This window comes from Leptosomus discolor, chromosome 5, assembly GCF_034619465.1.
Source record: "Leptosomus discolor isolate bLepDis1 chromosome 5, bLepDis1.hap2, whole genome shotgun sequence".
NCBI classification, from domain to species: domain Eukaryota; kingdom Metazoa; phylum Chordata; class Aves; order Leptosomiformes; family Leptosomidae; genus Leptosomus; species Leptosomus discolor.
In genome coordinates this window covers 28,171,381-28,188,169 of record NC_141395.1, presented here as the reverse complement: position 1 = coordinate 28,188,169, position 16,789 = coordinate 28,171,381, and the positions used below count along the sequence as shown (strand labels likewise).

The 16,789-nt window shown below is 36.7% G+C and overlaps 1 protein-coding gene across 49 annotated transcripts in view; it reads right to left on the bottom strand.

Annotated features, from left to right (window-relative positions):
- ABI2 (abl interactor 2) overlaps positions 1–16,789 on the bottom strand; it is a 64,082-nt gene that overhangs the window by 28,623 nt on the left and 18,670 nt on the right. For 40 of the 49 annotated variants that reach the window (XM_086465257.1, XM_086465271.1, XM_086465289.1 and 37 more), the window contains exon 2: positions 7,769–7,936. The exons of the other annotated variants lie outside the window; for them this stretch is intronic. In XM_086465257.1, the coding sequence (XP_086321383.1) occupies positions 7,769–7,936 (168 nt within the window). The remainder of the gene's footprint in view (positions 1–7,768; positions 7,937–16,789) is intronic. 49 annotated transcript variants of the gene reach the window in all.

Here is a 16,789-nt window from a genome sequence, read left to right as displayed (position 1 = left end):
AAGCTTCTCTTTGAAATAGGCTCCAACTAGATGAAGTGTAAGGATACCTCCCTAAACCTTAACCTTTATGACCTGAAAAACAAACCATAAGCAGGTTTTCTTACACTGCAAAACAGTTTGCTAACTAGGACTGGTAGTCATCCGATAGAACAGAATTTCACTCAGACAAATCAACAAGGTACGTCAGTCGTTACAAATCACTCATCACAAAGCAATGACTAGATTTCAGAAGGTGCTCAGTACTAATTTATCACCACGAAGGCAGTGGTTAAGCCCAGTGCCTTCACTTAGAATGCCTAAGGCCAACACTGAAAATCCCTCCCTCTGCACATCACAACGAGTACCACAGGAGGATCTCTACGGTAAGACAAAGCCCTGCTGAAAATTCATTGCCTAAAAACATGTATTTGAACCCTGTTTGGTAACAAGACTAGGAAAAAGTTATCAAAAAGTCTATCTATCACTTCCAGGAAAATAAAATCTCTTAAATCATGGTGCACAGAGTTGCTTGCATCATTTAAACCAAAATTAATTCCTTGCTCACAAAACAGCTTTGCTTATAGGGAACTTGCCAGAGTTGTGAACAAACGCTTTAGCTACAGGGAGGAAAAAAAAAAAAAAAAAAAAAGTAAGAAAACCACCAGAATCAGCACCACTAGGATTTTCTAAACATTCATAGAATATCTTGTTACCAGTCTAGTGATCGTGAATGGCACCAGAAAGACTTCCCACAGCTATGAGAAAGAGGCTCTGTAGTAAGTAAGGAACAGGTAGAAATGACATAACACACATATTTTAAATTTTATTTTTCTGTGGGCAGGGATTGGGGCAGTGGGGTCAGTTACACTGTTTTACCCTTTTGTTTGTGCTACTAATTGCAAAACAAGCAAAATGGACCCTGTGCATCCACCAGAGGTATTATATGGAAGCTTAAATTACTATCTATCAAGATTACCTAGTATTGCACAGCAACGTATTTTCAAGATCTTGCAACTTTGCTAAAATTAAGCACCGAATACAGCTTTGTCATATACGTTTCTGCCACCTAGTACCACCTGCCTAGAACTGTAAGGTTTCTACTAAAGCTGCACAGCTATTTCTCAAAACAAAGCTACACAAAAATAGATTATTCAAGGTCAAAATATGTTGGCAAACCTCCCTTTGGAAAGCTTGAGTTCATTGAGCAATGATTTGAGATTTAATAGGGGTACTTAAACTATCTGTGATGCATCCTCCATCACTCTCACAAAAATCCATCCAGATTCGGCCTACATATAAACTCTGCAGAAATTCACGGTTCATACAAGCTTAACACAAACACATGTACTTCTATGACTAATTAACAACTAAACCACTCTCCAAACAATTTTGGTGAAGGTCTTCCTGAAGCTTCCTACGATGACCAGGTCTATATACCATCCCCCAATACAATGCTGATGATCAGATCTTTACAGATCTTATGATATTATTGGTTGTACAAGCACCAGTGCAAACAGAGCACATAAACATGTTCCAAGCCAGGATATCAAAAGTGTACCACTCTGCATCACGGTAAGATCAGTATTTTATCTTCCATCACAGGTTTTTATCCTTTCTCTGTGCCAGACCTTTGCTTTTGCAGCACAGTGGAAGGAGAATTTCTGGAACAAGTAGCAGTCAAACCAAAGAGATCGTCTACACAGTCCTCACCTCATCTGTTGAGGAGTTAGAAAGCACATACTTTCTTGATAAGCTAATGGTATGTGACTGCAACAACTTGGACATGAGGACAGCCTCATGTTTAATACCACTGAAGAATTTAATCTCTACAATTACCTCGGACTTTGTGATCTCGATGTGTCACTAGAGAACTGCAAAAATGTTACACTGACTCTTGTATGTTCTTTGTCTCACAGGCCTCTGATACCATTTGCTAGAATGTTAAACAACCCCAGCTGCACAGCAGCTGTACCTCAAATGCTACATGGCGTTTCAAACGTACTGAAACATCAAAATCTTATGGGTCTGAATCTGGTCATTCAAAACTAGTATGCCTTGGACACTACACTCTCAGAGACTTAATTTTGATCTACAAATCAGAAAAAGTACAGTAATTAGCGCAGTATGGGCTAGATGATTTCTTCCTTTGTCTCCATTTCAAGTGCTTGACCTCTGCAACTTTCAAGATGTTCTTTTAGTGTTTTCTAAACACAATGCGAGTACAGGTACTTAATGCATATCACTGTAGCGATGGTATCTTGGCACTGTGGAAACTTGTTTCCATGAATGAAAAGCATGGAGTTTTAATTATTCATAGGAGTTGTGAGCACAACCAGTTTCCTTAAGGACTAGGGTGATCAGTGAGGCATGGCTACAGTAACAAACAATGGAACGCATAAAAGCTAATTAAAACCTGAAGCTCATCTAATGGTATTTTGTTGCATGGTGATTCAGAACATCTCTTTTACCTTGAATAGCTATGGAATGACTAAGAGTATAAAAACGGCACCTAATACTGCTACATACTCCTAAAATTATACTGAAAAGCATTTTGCTGAAAGGTTTTTCAAAAATTCCGTTTTCTTGCTTGGTAGACTGCTGGAGTCTTAAGATCTTAAGACAACTATAAAACATCAGAAAGGAACATTAAGGTATTTGATTAGTAGAGAAAGGAACAAAGATTAACCTGATACTAAAGAAAATGAAAACATTTATCCCCTACACACAAGTAAGACAGGAGAATGCTAGCAGAATGTTTATTCAGCAGTTTAGAAACTTCTATTAAGATGTTTTGTGGGTTAGAGCTGGACTAACAAAAACACCTAGCTTGGAAAGTCTGTCAGAGAAATCAGATGGGATACACTGTGCCCTTCTATAAGTTAAAACACTGTTTTCTAACACGAAATTTCAGACCGACAGCATTATTATAATTTTTTCCCCATAGCTCCTTTACCATTGGCAAAAGCCAATGACAGCTTTAAATGACAGTTTGTAAGAGGCTAGGCTTATTACTATCGTCTTTTCATATGCTTTCCAAGATGACTGCAATAAGCCAAGGAATAGCTTAAGGGGAACAAAAGTATAAACAACTTTATTTTCTTTATTAGGAATTTTCTGGCCATTTTGAAACATCGTTTCCATACTGAATAAAAAGACCCTCAAGATCTGTAAAGATTAAAACAGAAAAAATATTAAATCATTTTTGGGATTCCAGTTAACAAAAAGTTAACACTATTTACCACTTCACTTAAAAGTCACTGAACTCAAGATTTTTGAGAAATATTCTCTTCTACCTGTAAATGAAATTTCTCAAAGTATTAAGTTAGCACTTGTGAGGGTTTTGGCTGGGGTAGAGTTAATTTTCTTCATAGGAGCTAGTACGGGGCCAAGTTCTAGATTTGTGCTGAAAACAGTGTGGATAACGCAGGGATGTCTTCATTACTGCTGAGCAGCGCTTGCACAGAGTCAAGGCCTTTTGTACCTCTCACAGCACCCCACCAGCAAGCAGGCTGGAGGTGCACAAGAAGCTGGGAGGGGACACGGCCAGGACAGCTGACCCCAACTGTCCAAAGGCATATTCCACACCATATGACATCAGCAATATAAAGCTGGGGGGAGGCTGGCAGGAGGGCCGCTCCTCAGGCACTGGCTGGGCATCAGTCCACTGGTGGTGAGCAATTGTTTATATTTTCATCGCTTCTCTTTCTTAGTTTTTATTTCTCTCTGTTATTTTCCTTTTCATTACAATGTACTATCATAATCATCATCATTATTATTATTCAATTATTAAACTGTTTTTATCTCAACCCACAAGTTTTCTCACTTTTACCCTTCTGATTCTCTCCCCACAAGCTGCTGGGGGGAGTGAGCGAGCAGCTGTGTGGAGCTTAGTTGCCGGCTGGGGTTAACTACAACAGCACTTTGAAAGCCTAAACTATAGTGAAATTTCAGAAAGAAGAGTCTCCAGAAGCCTTGATTTCTTCCTCTTCTCAAAACATTCTAATTTAAATTTATCAATTTATTGTCAGTCTGTTAGTCTGGGCTTTTACAATTCAGTTTAAAAAAACCTTAGAAGAAAACGTTCCTTAAATATAGTGCTGCTGGGCTTTTATTTCTTTTTAATCTAATTTGATAGAATTTAAACAAATGAATTGCAAATTACCTTGAAAACTGGATTACTACTTTAAAATGAGTTACTGTCTAATTTTGATGTTAGAAACGTGACACTAAATGCCGCAACTCAAGTTGTGTGTAACGTAGACACAAATAAAGAAATCATAATGATATAAAAATGCTGAAAAGCAACTATAAACGTGTAATATATACTGTGAAAAATTAGAAATGCATTACCATTTTTGAAAGAGTTTGGCTATTCTTGTAACTTGAAGAATAAGACAACTGAAAATGATTACAAGCCTTTACTGACTTATCAATGGAAGGTCAAAGCAAACATCCCTGCAGAGACCAACCAGCTCACACACGTTGCTGCAGTTCAGCTAAGAACACACGCTGACTACAGAGTTCAGGTCTGTGGTCTACTCCATACCTATTCTCATGGCCAATATCATGGGAGTCAGATTCTGCAAGAAGAGGAGGAAGCAGCTTTCTCCATCATGCAGTGCCATTGGAGATAACTCATCACTATCACTCCTTTTTGTGATAATATGCTTGTTTATATAATTAGCAGCAGGGAAGAGTTTTAAAGATGAACTTGCTAACTAAGATTACTCTGTAACTAAACCTGAAAAAACATTTCCCATCATACAAATATTAAAACCTGAAAATCTGCCAGGTTAATTTAAAGAATTTGGATGTTAGCAACATTTCACGGTGTCTGCTAACTTGAAAACTGTAACACCATTTTTTTTAACAAGTATAAATATTTATACAGATGATCTGTATTTAGGATTTAAATTTTCAGCCAAACATGAAACACTGCACATCATCTAGTTCTGGACAAGGTTCAAGAAGGCAAGTAAGAATAGGTTCATCAGCTTTCAGACCAAATCAAAGTAATCCTAAATTTTAAACCAATAGGACTTAATCACTTGCATAAAAACAGTTTCAATAGAAACAATTTCCTTATTCAGGACCTATATATAGTCTGAAAAACCACAAATGATTATCAGCTTCCTTTTCAGCTCTTTGATTAAGTTGGTATTTAGAAGGAAACACAGAAAGTGATATAAATTGGCATTATATCAATGAACAGAGAACTAGAATATTTTATCTACTAAAGTTAATCATGTATCTTCCAGTTTGAGCTACACTCGACCAAAACTAAGCACTTTTGAAAAAGTTTTCTTCCTAAGAGCCAAATGATTTTGCTCCAGTATTTGGGCAACAGATGGAATTCCAAATCAGAATTAAAAGCAGGATTACACATCCAGATATCATGATTTGCACTAGTGTTTTCTGAACTGAAATATCAATACCTACTGACCAAAGCATTGATACAATAATGTATAGCAAGCAGATGGTAATTACCAATATGTCTTCTGTTCTACGTTACTACATCATTTCAAGTCAGACTGACTGAAACAATAATTTGGCAATGAGGTATTATACCATTATTTTGAGTGGTACTAGAAACAGTCCACTGAACTCTGCATTCAACGTAAAAAAAGGACCAAGGAAGTCTACTGCAGGTTAGGCTTGTTCCAGGAGAAGTATAATCAAATTTCCTGAAAAGAAATTATTTATTACACAGAAACTGTGACAAAATAAATTCATTTTTTGAGAAAAATAACCACAAAATTTAAGACAGATAATATAACCATCTACAACACTGGTATCATGGGATAAAGCCATTTCTGAACATATTGAATTGAACTTTAATAAAGTTCCCTGGATCAACACACTTTGTGTATCCAAAATATCCAAAATCCAAATACTGTCTGCTCCTCTGATATAATTTCTTCCATGAAGATTTGGGAAGAATCCTACACATGGATGGATACAGACTCAAAAAAACCCAAACCAAACCAAAAAACCCAAGCAAATTCAATTTTCAATTTTACAGTGATATTAAAAAAAAAAATATCATTTTTGTTTGGTTGTTCAAGTGCAGCCTATGAATTTTGGCAGATACATCTTCAATAGGTTTTGGGCGCTGGTAATTTAGTGCTCTATTTTAAATAACTAGCCATTTTGTATAAATGCCAAAGACAATCTCAATCTGCATAAATCTCAGATTCTCAGAAGGAAAAATTTTAAAATGCTATGGCCCTTTCCCCAAAAGCTACTTTACAGAAACTGTGTGACAAAATGAACTTTCCTCATCTATGAAATGCAAAATCCAGTCAACTCTGAATATTTTTATTCATACACCGTCTTTTGTGTCAGGCTCTCAAATAGCTGAAATACTTGTCAGCTGGCACTAGCCTGTCAAGAAGCGCGTACATACACAAACACACACATGCATATATACACACACAGAGGCATATACACACGGTACACAGCATATATATAGCACACGTACATACACACACAGAGTAATCTGTGACATTTACTGGGGAAAAAACATGAATTTACTTGTCCATGGATTAACAAGAAGCATGTAATGAAAGAAATCAAACTTCTCAGCTTATTATTGAGGATGCAGTTGCATAGATAACTGAGGTAATCTAATAGCGTACTATTACCAGAAGGGTAAATCCTCCCCAGCCCTCTCTTTGCACCTGCTCTGGATTCCATCTGACCCCTCAGTGAGCTAATTCAACCCATTAAGCCAGCATAAAATTATTCATTTCTTTTGCTGGCCCAAACCTCTACTACTTTAGCAACACTTTCAGCACCTGCAAGTTAACAGTCCAGCTCAATCTGCTTACTTCCTACCTTACACAGCTCCTACTTTCAACTGTCTTTCTAAATGCCACAATATTCTTTACTTTAAATTATGATATTATTACATGGAGATCAAGCACCCTCGCAGCCAAAATTTATTGGACAAATAAGACACAAAATAATCAGTAAGGATGCCAATCAACTCTCCAGTAACAGAAACAGAAAGTGCTGTATCATTGCTTTTAATTTCTCTTTTAATCCATCATTGGCATGTAGACCTCCACTAAATCTATCATCTATCCTCAGCCCATTCTGGTAGTCAAAATTCATCACTGTGGTGATGGGACATGGGTTCCTGATAACGGTAGCTTAGTTTATTGTTGCTCAGAAAAAGTGCAAATAACAGTAGTTCTGCAGCCATACACAAACTTGAAACATTAATTTTGCCTTCTGTTCATGTCATTGCAAAGTACATTTTATTGAGAAAAGCCAGGAGCAAACTATTTTTGTCATCTATGCTCTTGTCATTATATGTCAATATTACAGCAACAGGAAAAGTAAAAAGGTGACAAGTATAGTTTTCCACCATCCATTTCATATTCCTTTCTTTTAAATTTGGCAAGTAGCCAATAAATACCAAGTACAGCAAGTCACCAAACAGGAGCTGCAAAGTTTAATCTGTCCCTTAACATAATATTCTGATTTTTCCGCTAGCGATTTTTCTGTGCTTTTCACTTATGCAGAATGGTCCCCTCTCCAAAGAATAAACTGGCCAAGAATATATTGATTCTATAATAATCTCTTACCCTACGTAAAATGCTCACACTAACACAGATATACAATCACATAATGAGACCCATTCCTAGAATTAATACGAGAAGAAATGCATCCTTCCATTTTAAATGCGACTATTTTTCTCATTCACAAAATGTCAGGTGAAGAGTTTTACTTCCTATGTAATTTCAAGAAGAGAAAAAAAAAAAATTCAGGAAAAAAGTCTCACTTGTGAAATATGGTTGATTGAAGATTCCATGCGTCGAAGTTGGGATGCCTGGATATCCAGCATTTGGAGAACATTGTTGGCCAAAGTGTTGATCAGATAGGCTACGCTTGCTAATGACTGGGTTGTGTAGGCTTTGGTTTCTTCCAGGGCTCGCTGCTTATCAGTTGACTAAAAGCAGAAATAAAAGCTTTATTTAGTAAAGTCTCTCACACAAAGATTCTTTGAACAAACTCCTTTTGCCTGTCTTTAAAGAACAAAAAATTGTACAAGTCAAACTAATTCTACGTCAAAGTTACCATTTTTCCTCTTTTCCATTCATTTCACAAAAGATACTAACTTGTATTTTCAGAGTTTCTATACTTTAATAAAAGGATTTAAGCTAGTATACAACATGCTCTTCTTTTCTTGAAATACTTAGAGCGCAAAACTTTTATACTGTATTTTAGCAATAAACTTTAAAAGCACTCTGAGAAACTTGTTCTTTAGTTCTTCCAAACTTTGTACTATTTAGAACTATTCAGTTCTTCTAAACTTTGTACTTCAATTAGATCTCATAACGGCCTGCAAGGATTTGCCAAATACCACATCCCTCATCTCTCCCAATTATTTAGACATCACTATTGCCACAAATGGTAGTTCACAGTGAATGAACTAGAATTACTCCCTCAAAACGGTAGCAGAATGTGAGAGGAATCATTTTTAAAAAGAACACGTCTATGATTTCTTTTTAAACGTGTTTCGTGCTTTCTCACATTGACAGTATTCTCTTCTATGAAGAATTAATATGATCCATTTTTCTAGTAACAAAACACCTAAAAACATTTAGGCTATCAAGCCAGAAGACATCCATTAGAAATTTAAAAACATACATACATTTGAAACAACATTTAAAAATACCAGTAAGCTAACAGTCTAGCTGTCAGGGTTCTGTGTTTCTCCTTGAATAACAGTTAACATCATCAAGATCTAATTCAGTACAAAATTACAGATTAAAGCACTGGTAAAATATAAAATTAAGATGCTAAGAAAACTTTTCAGTTTCCAAGGCTTTGGAATACACTGAATTTCACTTTTAGGTGATTTTTAGCCACCTCACAAGCTGATGGTGCTGTTTCTAAAGGAACAGTCGACAAATGTTCTCTACTCCCATTTGTCATTATAATAATATATTTCATCATTTCATTTCCTTTATATATTATTCACAGAGGTTGGGTATCAAGATTCAAGAAATATGCTTTTATTAGAGGGGGAACATAAAGTTGTTCCACATCTCAGCATGAGCTGAATCTACCATCCATTTTATTCTATGTACTTTGGAAAACACTGAAAGTAAGAGTATCTCTGTTTCAGAAAAATAATTCTTACAGCCCAAGACATTTCCCAAGACATTGTAGTAAGACTCTTAAAAGAAGATTGCTAGCTTTCAAGAAAAAAGCAAGCCACATATGTAACAGACACAGGACTGCAATTAAATGCTCACAGGAAAAATATGCAATACTTTCTCTTTCCTGGCAACCTCTCCTGTGTCCACGAATAGCAATGGTAACTCGGTCGGCCTGTTAGCACGCCTTCTTCTTGCAGGCCATGCTGGTACCACTTCCTAGGCTGCTTCTAGAAAGGAGGACAGCAGCAGTTGCTGTTCAGCCATACAAGAGGCCCCATGATGGTGCAGGAGGGGAGGAATGCTATAGAAGGTAAGCATTCTTGACTGACTATTTCCTTCCCATGCAGCAAAGAAACCCAGACCCAGCAGCAGAAGGAACCGAAAATTTTAGGAGACAGCTTCTCAGGGCACGTTATGATGTTCCTCAACACAGCACACTTGTAAAGGCTGCCTTATATCCATCTATAAAGTTAGATAAATGCTATCCCCAGACCCCAATTAAGACTCATGACTTTTAGCCAGCTGGATAGCATGTCTTTTATATAAAACAGCTCCAAACTCATCTTAAGGACTCCCGAATGAAGGAATACAGAGCTCTTTGCCTCTAATCTCACACTGTAGGCTTATATATGCACTCTTTCTTTCCTTCTCCCTACTCATAACCTCAGTCCAGCCCGCAAATACCACTACAGCAGGCATACATACCAGCAGACACTTTCACAGCTACTCAAACAATTTCTGAATGGCAATGATAAAAATGACCAGAAGCTCGTCAGTTTTGCTCTGCAGCTGCTGATGAAGTCTATTTATAGAAGCAGAAACTGCTGATTTACATTAGCACACTGTACATGCAGAAAAACTGAGTAGAAGCCAGCAAACAATATTTTTTTCATTAGTAGCCGAAGTGTTTGAGAACAAAAGGAAAACAATCTATCATTCTGGAAATTATGAGCCCCTGCTATGGTTCTACTGCTTAAAGAAGCACAAATATGAATACCTGTTCAGAGCCAGTCCTTCCACTGAGGTAACCTAACAGCTAACTTCAAGTCATCCCCATTCACACCTGCTCAAACCAACAAGGAACTGGCTTCTCAAAGTTCAAACACATTAAAAATTTCATAAAACAACAATCCTATAAACACATTTGGAACTATTATTAGCACATAAATCCTTGTGATTGAGAGGTCTAGTTTGTGCATTTGGCTGATAACTGGAACAACTATGATTTGCTCTGCATGCCATTACAGAGAGCCCAAAATTCTCTGAAGCAAACTCCACTCATGCTTGGCATAGCAAAATTAAAAGTTTGAACTTTCTCCCTGTATACTGAAAGATGCAGAATGTGTTGAATTTTCAAATTAAAATGACTATTTAAACCTCCTATTTTCAAGACATTTCAGAACAACCACCAAAAAAAATTCATCAATGACAGCATTTTAAAACAAGTTTACCCTAAAACCTTTCAAAAGACGAAAACTTGGGTCTCACACGACAACTAGGAAAAACAGTCTGGAATACTTATAGCAAATCTGAGGTTCCCCTGTGGAGATGTAATAATAAATGTCAGTTCAAATTTAGCTTGAAATGGCAAGTTGTGTTTTGCACAAAATCTAACTTTTAATTTGGAGAGACAGTATCTTATAATACACTCCTATGTAATAAGCTCCCCGTGTGCACTCCCAATGGACATCAAATTATATTGCTTACAACTGCTGCCATGCTCAAACCTAGCAGCAGATTTAGACAAATAAACAGTACACTGATAACTGAGCATGTAACTAAAGGGATTTCTGCAAATAAGATAATGATTTCAAGTTATCAGTAAAACAAATTCAAACATAACCCCCCATCAGACTAAGATCTGACAACTCTGATCTTCAGAACACCAAAATACCAGCCAATATGCTTCATACCTGACTGTAAGGCAGGCAAAAAGTTATTTCAATATCCACACCTATCAAAATTCTCTAGTAAAAGATAAAAATACTAATTTGACCCTAATCAAACTGACAGCTTCTCTACAGTAGTTTCAGTAACCTATGGAATACTGTTTCTACGCAGAATATTAAAACCAAGAGAAACATATTCTTCTGTGTTCACTCTAACAAAATGAAGCCTCATTACTGTGAATACTTAAGGATATTAACCAGAGGCCTTGAAGCCCTTCAGTTCTCAGAAACATTGCAGTCAGCATGATCAAGAACTGGTAGCAAGTATGTTTTCAGTGCTCTGACCTAAATTAAATGCCATTAAACATATCATTGAATATCTCTCCATGTTAAAATTTTTTAAACAATTTTAATCTAGCACTCACGTACATAAAATTCGGCATTCCTATGAAAAAATGGACATCATAACACCTACACGCATACCACTCTTAGGGAAGCAATGCTTCCAGCTGTTAGATCAGTTTGATCTGTACTTTTTTTTAATGTATACTAAATTTAAGAAATCAAAGTCATAGTTTGACAAATAAGTCTTCGACACCACTGCCAACATTCCTAGTCCTAACACATCCATTCTGTTGTGATAGTACTGTATTTGTAGTGCTGCATGGTAGATTCTGTACCTAGTCTAGCTTACAAATAACATAAGAAACAAATGGCTATTTTAAACTCCAATCAATTCCATTATCTTCCTTGCAATGCAAACCTGCAAACACTTGCTCAAGCAAAACTAAGTAGATGCCACACAGGAAGAGCAAATCGTGTTTACTGAATTATGGTTTGAGTATCTAAGAATGGTATTACGGAGACTCAGGTTCTAGTTTCAGCAACAGTACCTGTGGAAGAAGAGATCGCCGCAAACTACACACTCCCTTTGCTTTAGTGAATTAGATCAGAAGGAGAGTCCCAAATGGAAATTATCTGATCAATAAGCCAAATTATGAATTTTCCCTCATCCAAACCACTGCATAGCCACAGAAACACAATGAAGCACACAATCAAGAATAAAGAGAGAACTATCCAGAGTTGTTTCGCTTGCTAGAGAAAAGGAACAAGTGCTGGAAAGCAGACATCACTGCAGTTTTGCCAGCCCCCCACTACCTATAATTTTTCTTTCACAAGACCTGTGCACAGTGCCTCATCTGTTTCCCTTAACATTTTTCCATTAACTGTGTTAAGAATGCTGCTGCATCTCTACCTCTCAAATTTCCAGCTTTGACTTTTCAAACAATGTTAAGAAGTTACTCGAGCATCACAGCTGGATCATCTTCACAGCCTTAAAAAGATAAAATGTTTGGATCATTGATGTCTTCTGTGCCCACACTATCCAACTTACATGCAGCAGCTTAGTATCTATTCTGTTTATCATTTTTCTCCACACAATGCAAACATCAGGTGGTCCATGCTGAGTCACAAAGCAGCATCCTTTCCTGCTGCTCTCAGCAGTTTTAACTCACCACAGAGCGCTCATCTCATGCTCCTGCCAGTCATGTATGGGGTGTGGATTGTGTCAGCTGCCATTGGGAGAGTCTACCTCTGCTGCAGCTGGAAGTAGTACCCCACACACCCAGACACAGAAGCAGCCATTGCTCTGAACAGCTCTTCTGTGGAGAATGTTTTCCACTTGTAGGAAGCACCCACTACTAAAAGAGTTGTTTTGCCTCCTCCGGGAAACAAAACTATAGACTAGATGGAAATGTTTCACAGGATAGATCCAGTCTGAGAGCTACAACATAAGACTACAGTCACTACTCTATACAAAGCTGGGGCTTTTAGATAACAGGAGAAGATCAAAGTTATTCAAGTCAGCTACGAATGCAGACTCCACGTTCAGTCAGAAAAGGCATATTTGTTACATACACAGTGCAATAGTATGTGATTGCTTTCAGACACTAGAGAACTACTAACAGTTTCCACTTCCAAATGCCAATCCAAACAAAGCTGGACACTAAGACTGATGCAGTTCAAGAAGGACGATACAAATGCCTACCTGAAAATATTTCTCATTTTTATACTGGACTGTGTAACCCGAATTGCTAGCATTAGAAAGGATGTAGAATTCAATCTGCATTAAGTGCAGAGATGACTACTTTTCAGATCAGGATGCAGAGCCTAGGCATCACTTTTTCTAGCCACTCTGAAAGTTCCATCTACATAGCACAATTACATTACCAGATTTGAATAAGAAATGGCGTGGACTGCTGACTACATAAGATACCCTTTTACCTTAGGAATTAAACCTCTCAATGTTTTTTCTCCTGCCTAGGGAAATACAAATTTTTGTATTTATGCAGGCAATATAAAAATAAATTACAAAGAAGAAAAAAGTACACTGAACGGAGAGTGTGGGGCAGATGAGAGAATAAAACATGCAGTATAGGTATGCAAAATGCCAAAATAATTTGGCTATATGAACAGTAAAAGGAAATTTTGCATGCACATGGACCACAAAAAGCAGGGCTAGAAAGGAAATGACAATGCATTCTCCCACCCCCAAGTGAGATCAGCCAGAACATAGTGATAAAGTCTGTTATGCCACTATAAGGAACTTGAACAATTTTGTACAAGACAGCTATTAATGCAGAAAGAAATTTTACAAGGAAACAAATGATGGAGGCAACATGAGCACTGTAGTAAGATTTTACAGAATATCAACACAACTAGATGAAAGAAAAAACGCTACCAAATGCTACAAAAGCTACCACATTAGAAGAAGAGGAAAGACTTCAAAGAGAGCAACACGTTAAAAAAGAAAAATACAGCTCTTATGAATTGGAAAGAGCTAATTAAGAGAGGTCTGAAAGTGGTGCATGAGAGGAAGCACTCAAAGCTGCTGGCAGTTTAGTTGGTTATTGTAGTTAGGTTTCTCTCCTGCTTTAGTTCTAAAAAAAAAAAAATAAACCACTAGTCATCATCAACTTGGAAGTTTGAAGCTTTCAGTTGGGCTAACAAAACTTATACAACAAATTCTATTAGATAAGCCAAAAAGTCTGGACCTATGAATTAATAAAGAAATTGTGTTTCTTATTACAGAAGACTAACACAAGTTGTTCCCTTCAATATCAACATGACCAAAAAAACCATTTCTTCCAAGATTAAAATTTAGTGTTGAATTGAGAAGAAAAAGCCAGCTTTTCATTCCTGAGACTACTATCACTCACAACTAACTTAAACCTAAAAATCTCTTAGAAAAAAGCATTCTGAATGGAAAAAATCTCAATTCATACTCAAATTAGCTCTTCAGCATACAATACATTTACGCAGCAATATTTAAGCGTCAAAGTGGAAGCTGAGGTTAAACAATTTGTCGTGAGACTAGCGACACTGAAAGGTGTGTCCAGAATCTAATAATCACTTCCCCAACATATACAGCATCTCTTGCTATTGTTCAAAACAGTAGTATTGTTTAGTGAAACATGTATTTAATACGTGACAAAAAAAAGTGAAATTTTAAGAATGAGATAGAAGATTAGTTTCATTTAATTGATACAACAGTTGTTCCTTTTGATTACTGTTAATACAAACCCAAGCAGGCATTTGTCTTAAGAGCAGCAAGCAAAATCCCTCAGGTTTCTGTTGAGGTTGCATCGGCTTCAAGAAGCCTCAAGAACAAAAGCTGCATGCCAGAGTTCAACAAGCATGTGCTGTTCAGTATGAAACATGCTCAACTGCAATGCTGACAAAGCAGACTTCAGTTTTTCCCGTGAAAAACAGAAGATTGATCTCATATCATCCTTTCCATTTTAATTGTTGCTAAATGCCTTGAAGTTACTGAAAGCCTCATACATAATTAAATATCTTACACACATTTATTCAACCGCACAGATGGTATTTGCTTAGCCCATCTGAGTGCTTTCTGAGGTCCTTTCGTAAGCTAGAAAAAAGGACTGAGAAGAAAACTGAGCATCATTAATCCAATAATTATACCAAAATCAAGCCAAAATGTTACATAACTGCCAGTGTAAAATACAATAGCTCTCTGTTTTAACAAACTACCTCATTAAATACTTACTTGCTAAAGAATATCCCTTACTCCTCTTTCACCAACAGAACTGCTGATTCCCAGCACGAAAAACACGTAGCAAGCAAGTCGCAAGTAGTTGGTCTATAACATTCAGATGAAGCAAACATGAAAAAGCAGAAGCAATCACTGACATACTAGAACAGAAGGAAATGAGATCTCACAGAGCTCCTGAAAAAATAAATGCCATAAAACTACCAGAAAACACCACAATTTCCCTCTCAGACGTACAGGAGGATCCGTGTATTCTATCAGTACATTGACCACAAGACGAAACCCAGTCTACCTGGTCTTTAGTATAACCAGAGCTTCAAAGTACTTGGAGTCAGGGGTAGATTTTTTTGTTCTCCATCAATCGTAATACTATAATCTCTAAACTACTCACCTCTACATGTAAACATTTGTCTCTACATAATTGCTTGTTCATGCAATTACTGCTGTTACTATTTCAGTAAAAGTGAGGGCTGCTTGATCACTTCATGACCCTACTCAAATGTATACACATTTATAGGAGAGCTGGTAGTCATCTTGCCCATTTATATGTACTCTACATTCTGAACATTATGAATTAATGAAATGTTAAGAAACATAAGCAAACATTTCAGATACGAATGGGAAACACTTCTTCACACATACCCTTCCATAAACCCACTGATAAGTTCTCTGACAACTTTATATTATTCTGTATTCAAAAGAACACACAAGCAGCAAGATACACTGAGACCACACAACACGGGAAGATTAACGGGACTGGTAATGTGGCATACAACTTAGCAGAAATGGTAGCTCTAGACTTTGGAGATAGAATATTTTTACTTCACAATAATTTTAACATGAGTTTATCTGGACAGCTAGGTATAATTAAAATAACCTGCTTGACAACTCTTTGCCCCATCTATGAAGAACAAAACATCTTAGTCTCCTAGTGACATGACTCCCTTTTTATTAGCGAACTAGCCTCAGAAGTGGCAATACACAATGCAAGAATAGGCACTACAATGAAGTTTGAGTTGTGGGTGGACTATGCAGGCACAGAGGTTACAGTCAAGCACCTAAACCATCCCACCTTATAAAGATCTGTCAAACTGAAAAGTACATTTCTTCACAATTGCATCCAAAGTCTCTACTCAACACCTAAATGAAAACATTTAGCTTGATGGTCACACAAAGTGCTTTTAAAATTTAAATAACTTTAAATGTGAAATTATTAAAGTAAAATCTTCTGAATACATCGCAAAAGAAATGGGATTAGGACTACTCTCATAGTACTGTGAATTCTATATATTCTAAAGCGAATCCAATGCATCACCTTTTGAGCTGAGATCACACAGTAATTTAAGGACAGCAATCAACAAGGCTGTATAAGGTACTTGGCTATTTGGGGCAAATATAATTATTACAAAGATACCAGTTTTAGAATTAAGAATGTCTCAAAACTATCATTAGATTTCATAACTCAAACAACATCCAAAGAGCAAGCATTAAGTGTGATATTTAAAAAAGAAAAGCCACTTCCAAATACAAGGTTAATTGCATTCATCATATTCCACTGATATGAATATAAATACAAGTACGGTTATTTCCATTTTTATAATTAAATTATGATGATAATTTAGCTTAATTTATCTGCATACTAATCACAAGCATGCTAGCTGAGGAACAGACTCTTA